Here is an 8,156-nt window from a genome sequence, read left to right as displayed (position 1 = left end):
GCAAAGGTGAGGATTGACGTGCAGTCTAAACTCCAACCATAGTATGTTCAATATTTCGTTAAAAAGAAGGAAATAATTTGTTACCAAACATGTTTTTTTTCTTTATTAAAATAGAAAGTAAAATAGTAGAATTTTAGAAAATTAAATAAAAATGCACCTAATTTCTCTTTACAGCTTAATTATAAGTACAACAGTCCTCCTCGAAGTTTACCTCCAGTTTCACTTGAATGCACGTTTTTTTTTTTGGCCATGCACAAATTCACGTTAATCACTCCATTTCAGTCTTTTAACTTGTAACCGTCAGTAAGTAGGACAGACCGGTTCTTTTTATTGTGAACCGGCCCCTGGCGAGCCATATAAAAGCGCACACAAAATCTCACTGTTTCCCTCTTCCTCTTCCTCTTTCTATGCGTCTCTGATGAGAATTTGACATCAGCTTGCTTAGGTAGGCCTCAGAGAGTCAGAGACATGGAAGAGAGGCCGAAGAAGCTACTTATACTCTACGCCACTCAAACCGGAAACGCGTTAGACGCTGCCGAGCGAGTGGGCCGTGAAGCCGAGCGCAGAGGCTGCCCCGTCCACCTCCTTTCCATCGACCAATACGACGCCGTAACTCTATTCTATTCCATTTCTTTTTCATAAATTATAATACAGAATGAACACAATCACCATCTCGAATAACGCTCTAATTTGTTTTCTTTGTTTACTGTCTCAGAGTTGCTTACCCCAAGAGGGCACTGTAATTTTTGTGGTTTCAACAACAGGCCAGGGGGACACTCCCGATTCCCTGAAGGTTTGCTTGGCAATTGAATTGTTTGCTTATTTACTTATTTATGATAATTATTCCGTGAGGCCCAGATTTTTAGTTTTGCATATATAATATATGCAGGGATTTTGGAAATATCTTTTGAAGAAAAATCTAAGTGGCAACTGGCTGAACGGACTTCATTATGCTGTTTTTGGATTGGGTGATTCTGGGTACCAGAAATTTAATGTAATACTTAAGCATTTTGTGTCATTTCTTTATCTTCTGCGTCACTGTTTTGTCTAATATTTGATATGACTGATGAGACTAAAGTTACTTCTCGACCCTCCAATTTAATTGGAACTTGTATGGTCATCATGGGTTATGGCTGCAGTTTGTTGCAAAGAAGCTTGATAGAAGGCTATTGGATCTTGGGGCAACCCCAATTGTCCAAAGAGGTTTGGGAGATGATCAGCACCCATCAGGGTATGTTTCCACTATTAGAAAATTAATTAATGAAATTTTGCGCTACGCTCTAGATTGGGACAAATATTATTTTTACCATTGACAGGTATGAGGCTGCTCTGGATCCTTGGATGACATCGTTGTGGGATATGTTGAATGAAATCAATCCCAAATTCTTCCCAAAGGGCCCACACTTTTTGATTCCATATGAGGATTTGATAGCTGAACCTAAAATTCGAATTGTGTATCATGACATTGAGAAGGTGGATTCACAATTTTCAACTAATTCAGGTAATTTGGCTATTTAGAGTTCCCTTATCGGTATAATAACAGTAATTACTTTGTTTTTGTTTGCAAACATCATTATACAAGGTGAATATTTATAAAGCACGTCTGTAAAGCTGTAAGTCTTTACTTCCATTGATAGGTTTGCAGATTCTACCATGTGAATGACACATCACAAGTTTTATTTCCTTTCCCAATTGACCCTTTGAACCAAAATGAATCCTACATTTGACATGAAGTTGATGTCTGATAGTGCATCTGTGCATGTGTCATTACTGTTGAGCTCATCGCACATAGTGTCTAATTAAGCCATGCCTTGTGGTTTTCTCAGACTTGAATCACATTGAGTTGCAGATTGAAAGGGCTCGCAAAATGTCTCCTTTAAAGTTTTCTCATGACAAGTATAGGCCTGACTGCATTCTTAAAATGGTTGTTCTCTCTCTATCTCTCTCTCTACCAGCATATATTTTTTGTCTCATGCATTCCTCAACTCATTTAAACTTGCTCATGTAGGTCAAAAATCAACTGTTGACTAAATCAGTTAGTAAAGATAAAGAGGTGCATCACTTCAAATTTGAATTTGTATCATCTGTAAGTTTTCTACTAATGTACTTGTTACTTTTTTATTGTTAATTATACCAATATTTTTCTTTCAAGTGAAATGTTTCATTTATGTATATCAGGCTATTGATTACAAAGTTGGTGATGTTCTTGAGGTTCTCCCCAGTCAAAATCCTGCTGCAATAGATGCTTTCATACTTCGTTGTAATTTGGATCCTGAATCATTCATCACTGTGAGTAGATTAGTTGAATGTGGATGGTACTACTTTACAATTTTGTACTAAATAAATTATTTGAAAAATTTTGGAATACTTTATTTTTTGAAATGATTGAAATAACTCTTGAAGCATTAGAGTAAATATCCCAAAGAGGGAGACATGAATATATGGGTTGGAGAAATATGAAGTTGATATGTTAAAGAATTGAAGGATTGAAGAATTGTGAGAGAAGAAATTGCATGATGCAGGCGTTAAATGTGAGAAAGTGAGGAAGAGAGAAGGATAGATATAGAGGGCGTGTTAATCTCACTATTTATTTTAGGAAAAATTACAGTTTAGTCCTTCTAACATTTCTTATTTGGAAAAAAACCTTATGACTTTTTTTTTCCAAATAAAGCCCTTATTTTTTCTAAATAAAGTTCTTTGATCATTGTCTTGTCAAAGAAATATGTCATTATTTTTTTATTTTTTGAGGGTATAGGGTACGGGTTAACTTCATACCTTCCTAGGGTATAAAATAAGGTTTGTGGAGGCTGCATATTAGGTTTTAACTCTGAGATCGCCCAAAATCTCAGAGTTAAAACTTAATATAAAGCCGACAAACCAGGGCTTGACAAAGAAGTAAAAATGCATTGTCAAACAATCGAAAATCGCCTAAAATCTCAGAGTTAAAATCTAATATAAAGCCGACAAACCAGGGCTTGACAAAGAAGTAAAAATGCATTACCGAACAATCGAAAATGGTTGCCGACCGCTCGGTGCCTGGTATGTGTAAAAAAATAAAGAAAATAATGGACTAATATTGTGTAATATGAAATGATTACAATATTATTGGATTTTAGTTAGAATTTTAAAAGCCATAAGGCTATATTCAGTATATTATAAAACTAAAGGACCTAAATGGAAGTCTCCCTTTATTTTATAATAGTTTTTTTTTTTTTTTTTTTGTAGAAGAGGGGTAGAGATAAGGTAGGAAATGGATTATATATGTAAATCTTTCGCTTTTTATATTTCCCTTGATTGTTTACAGAAGCACTATGTTATATCCACATATATATTATTCTTAATCATAGAATTGTTGATTTCAGGTTCATCCTTTGGAGATGGAGAATCATCTTCTTTATACTTGTATCCCCATGAAATTGAAAACTTTTGTTGAATTGACAATGGATGTTGCATCAGCTTCTCCTCGACGCTATTTCTTTGAGGCAAGAATCCAGTATGTAACTCATAGATTTCTATTAGCAAACTTCTTAGAGAAAGCATCACTTCTTGCTTTTGTTACAACCATATTCTTGCTTGCTTGTCGTCCAATTGGGTTTTGATTGTCACTGATTTATAGATACAACTGTTTAGGAAATCTTAGAAGGTGATTTGTATAAATAGGAAAAATTATGATATTGCCAAACATCTTACATGTAAATGTATGGAATGGAAAGTCTAATTAAGAAACTATTTAGTTTGTTATTGTTGTTGTACACACATGCCTGTGCCCTTCAATTGGTCTTCCGTAAATATTTTCAGGTCATGAGCATGTTTGCAACAGCTGAACATGAACAGGAAAGACTTACATATTTTGTGTCACCTGAAGGAAGAGATGATCTATACCAATACAATCAGAGGGAACGGAGGACTGTTCTAGAGGTGATGTCAAGTCTATTGATGAATTTGCTTTATTTCCTCCTTTATGTTTTCCTATCATAAATAAGAAACTTGCTTTTGAAGTGATCTTCTGTATATTGATATATTCTATTTTATAGGCTTGGACCTACTAGCTAATTAGGTTTCAGTTGAATGATTTGTTAGTTCTGAATTCTGATACTTTTTTTTTTTTGCTTCTTTGCCATTTACCAAGAAACGTTGGTGGAAGGGTAGTAACCTTTTTATTAATTTAGTTTATATTTTAAAATATAGGTATTAGAGGATTTCCCCTCCGTTCAAATGCCATTCGAATGGCTGGTACAGTTGGTTCCTCCTTTGAAAACAAGAGCTTTCTCCATCTCTTCATCCCCTTCAGCTCACCCCAATCAAGTGCACTTAACAGTGAATGCAGTGTCATGGACAACACCTTTCAAAAGAAATCGAGAAGGCCTCTGCTCAAAATGGCTAGCCAAGCTTGATCCGGAACAATGTATGGCATGTACAAAACTTCTAAAGCATATTATAATGAACCATTGGAGCTTATTATATGAACTACCCTTTTATATCTTGATTTTTTTTCTTCACAAACAGGCATTTATGTCCCAGTGTGGTTTCAAAAAGGTTCCCTTCCTCCACCACCACCATCACTTCCTCTCATTCTCATTGGACCTGGAACCGGCTGTGCACCTTTTCGTGGCTTTGTGGAGGAAAGAGCCATACAGAGTTTGACTGGTTCAACTGCTCCAGTAATGTTCTTCTTTGGATGCAGGAATGAGGACAATGATTTATTATACAGAGATTTTTGGTTGTCTCATTCACAAAATGGTGGGGTACTTTCAGAAGCAAAGGGTGGAGGCTTTTATGTTGCCTTCTCAAGAGACCAGCCACAGAAGGTCTATGTTCAGCATAAGATGAAGGAACATAGCCAAAGGGTGTGGAATTTGCTGATGGAGGGGGCTGCTATCTATGTTGCTGGTTCTTCGACAAAAATGCCTTCGGATGTGTTGTTAGCCTTTGAGGAAATTATTTGCAAAGAAAGTGGCCTTCCTCAGGAATCTGCAGCGAGATGGCTTAAGGCTCTGGAAAAGGCTGGCAAATACCATGTTGAAGCCTGGAGTTGAGCGTTTATGCTACTGCGAAATCTGCTGGAGGGAATAATGGGAAACTAGCTTTTACACTGAAGGTACTAGAAATTGAATCTTTCGTGGGAACTTCAAGTTCATGACTTTGATTATGTGTGAGTTATACCTAGATTCGGAATCAGTGGATAGTGGAGATAGCATCTGTACAAGCAGAGAGATCATAGGCTGGTAATTACAAGCATTCCATGCCTAGCTTGTCAGAGATGGATCTCAATCTTCTTTTCTTTTTCTTTTTTTTTTTAATTTGAGTAATTGTGGTTGAAGAGAATTCAATTGTTCTGATTCATGGGTTATTATCACCCAAATAAACATTTGTATTTATACAAGGGTTAGATGAAAAAGTAAAAGAGATAAGGTGTTGAGTTCTCCATTATCTTGATACTGTAATATAAATGTGCAATTCAACTTAAAAAATACGCGATTTTCTTGACATTGTAACACAAATACATGATTGATAAGCCTTTGGGGTTAATTGGTTAGTTCAAGTGGTAACTGAGGCTGGGAAAATGGATTAGGATTAGGATTAGGATTAGGCTAGGGTTCGACCCCTTTCTATATAACAAAAACAAATACATGATTGATATTTTGAGTCATGACTCATGGCAAGGATATGCGGGGTGGAGCTATCAAAAAGTTTTGCAACATCTTGGATCGAGTTTGGGTTGGTTTCAGGCCTCAGCTTCAGTCTTTAGCCCAGCTGGATCTCTGAGCTTGGGCCAACATGGTAGACCTTTGTTCCCACTTCCCACAAAACAAACCAGAATCTGGGCCCTTTTTTATTGGGCCTGGATTATCAAGATAGGCCCAGAAACAAGGTGAAAATGGCATTTTATCCGTTCACAATCTGACATATGTAGATGTCTCTCTCTTTCTGGTCTCTGAGTCTCGCTGAAAGGGTGAGATAGATAAGAAATTAAGAAGAAAGGAGAATGTTATCTATGGGTTTGGGGATTGAGTGTCAGGCAAACCTCAGTGCCTCCGTGAGGCTACAATTGCCTCAGCCAAAGCTTATGGTTAATGGGCATAGAGCATTGAAGCCAAGGACTTCTTCTTTCTTTGTTTCTCACTCGCTGCCTGAGCTGAAGCTCAGACTGACCCACACAACAAGAAACGTCAAACTCTCAGCCACCGCTGAATCTCTAGTCGCTCAAGAAACGCGAGCTGATGACACCACCACCGAAACCCCTCCAGAAAAAGAGGTCTGCTTCATCTCTCTCTGTTGGGTTTTCTTTTTTTTTTTTCCTTGTCTAATTTGTTTCATTCTATAATCGAACATTGTTTTTCATTTTTCTGGGTTCTCTTTAGTTGCTGAGAAAATTGTACGGAAAGGGTTTATTGGCATTCATTTGCTGAGTTGAATGGGTTTGCTTAAAAATTTTGGTTGGAATAAAAGTCTATAATGTAAAGCTAGAATTATGTTACTCAGGCTTCATTATTGACTTGTAAATGAGAGATTTTTATTTTTTGTGTTTGGGATCATCTGACTCAATTGAGTTTATTAATCCTTGCTTTTGATTTAGTTGATATGGTCATTTTATATAAGGCAAGCAGTGAATATCTAATTCAATATTTTCAGTACTTTCATTTCCCACATTTTTCAGTAATCAAACAAACTATTAGTTTAAGAAAAACACTACTCTTGTAGTTAACTTCTCTTTTTGATATTGTAGAAGCTTGGAGTGGTTGTGAAGCCAAGTGACAAACCAAGGCTTGTGTTGAAGTTCATTTGGATGGAAAAGAACATCGGCATTGCGCTTGACCAAATGATACCGGGCCATGGCTCCATCCCTCTCAGCCCTTATTACTTTTGGCCTAGGAAAGATGCTTGGGAGGAGCTCAAGGTCTTACTTGAGAGCAAACCTTGGATTTCTCAAAAGCAGATGATTATTCTTCTCAATCAGGCTACCGATATCATCAATTTGTGGCAGCAGAGTGGTGGCAATTTGGCGTAACCTTTCAGTGTAGAAATATTTTTGAATTCTAAGGTGCTGTGTGTTATAGTCTGGGCTTGCTTGAATGTTAGGAATACTCTGTATAACCTGCTGATTAGAGCTCTTTCGACTACTTGTGTATCACAATTTGTTAAATTTGAATGAGATATGGGTTCTTTGTTTCTCTTTGGATGATATGGATTGTCTCAGTGCTAACCGTCAACTGACAAGAATTCACTTATGGAACATTGGCTTTTGAGTAGCCATTAGATGGTGTTAAAATCATTTTCTTTATTAACAATACCAAGATTCTTTTTGTGTTTGTATTGCATTATGTTGGTATGCATCCATTGCCAAGCTAGGGTTCTCTTATGCAACAGCGCCTTCTGGCAAACTGGATTTGGGGTTGGTTTTCTGTCTCTTAATATAGTCATCTGAATCCAAACTTGAAGCAGATGGTGTCCTTTCTATCCCTGATTTTTTTTTTGTTCTCCATCAGGATTGATCTTGTTGAAACCTTTTTTTTTTGTGGCCACTGATCTTGTTGAAACTTAAATCTATTATTTGAGCACTAAATCTTTGAAGCTGCATAAGCCCCATGTCTTCAAACGCAGCCTCTTTGCAGCTACTGCTGCAGAAACCTCTTTACGTTTTCTTGGCTTCCATCTACTCAAAAAAATAAAATTATCGTTATATTTCATCCCTTTGGGAAATTTATGGGCGTCATCTCTAAGCTTAGGAGTCGGGATCATCCAACCTAGCAGAGCAGGCTCAGATCCTCAAGACTGCTTCTTCTGGCCGATGTATCATTACACACATCCAATTTCTGCTGCGGTCATCATATATAACCAAGTAGGAAACGATCTCTCTTGAGGTAGTGTAATTTCAAATTACAGTCTTTCGTGAACAGCAAACTGTCATGTTCAATGTAATTCAACCATAAACGGCAAACATTCATTATTGTCCTAACAGCGACGATGAACCCTGCTCACTATAGCAAGTTTCTAATAGACGCAACCTCAACCATTCTCCAATTGTAAAAACGCGAAGGAGTTTACCATCTGAAATGTCATCATTTGGTTAAACATTATGGAGGAATTGTTCTTTATCAGAAAGAATTATATTACCCTTAAACAATCTTCCCACATTCCCTTTCTTTTTGAACTCG

The 8,156-nt window shown here is 36.9% G+C and overlaps 2 protein-coding genes across 2 annotated transcripts; both read left to right on the top strand.

Moving 5' to 3' along the window:
• Positions 1-369: 369 nt before the first annotated feature.
• On the top strand, positions 370-5,494 carry LOC147288321 (Flavodoxin family protein). Its single transcript, XM_086240491.1, has 12 exons — positions 370-609; positions 716-793; positions 890-994; positions 1,140-1,231; positions 1,317-1,501; positions 1,827-1,924; positions 2,009-2,086; positions 2,179-2,289; positions 3,363-3,482; positions 3,799-3,918; positions 4,189-4,405; positions 4,507-5,494. Exons 1-12 carry the CDS (start codon positions 469-471, stop codon positions 5,034-5,036), a joined length of 1,875 nt encoding a protein of 624 aa, XP_086096617.1. The 5' UTR covers positions 370-468; the 3' UTR covers positions 5,037-5,494.
• Positions 5,495-5,915: 421 nt separating this feature from the next.
• On the top strand, positions 5,916-7,183 carry LOC147288320 (small ribosomal subunit protein cS23z-like). The gene is made up of 2 exons (XM_086241423.1): positions 5,916-6,256; positions 6,728-7,183. The coding sequence occupies exons 1-2, from the start codon at positions 5,987-5,989 to the stop codon at positions 7,007-7,009; spliced, it is 552 nt and encodes a 183-aa protein (XP_086097549.1). The 5' UTR covers positions 5,916-5,986; the 3' UTR covers positions 7,010-7,183.
• Positions 7,184-8,156: the final 973 nt, after the last annotated feature.

Source organism: Dryas octopetala, chromosome 4 (genome assembly GCF_963921425.1).
Source record: "Dryas octopetala chromosome 4, drDryOcto1.1, whole genome shotgun sequence".
Lineage (NCBI taxonomy): Eukaryota > Viridiplantae > Streptophyta > Magnoliopsida > Rosales > Rosaceae > Dryas > Dryas octopetala.
The sequence above is the reverse complement of the archived record's forward strand: the minus strand, read 5'-3'. Positions and strand labels throughout refer to the sequence as shown.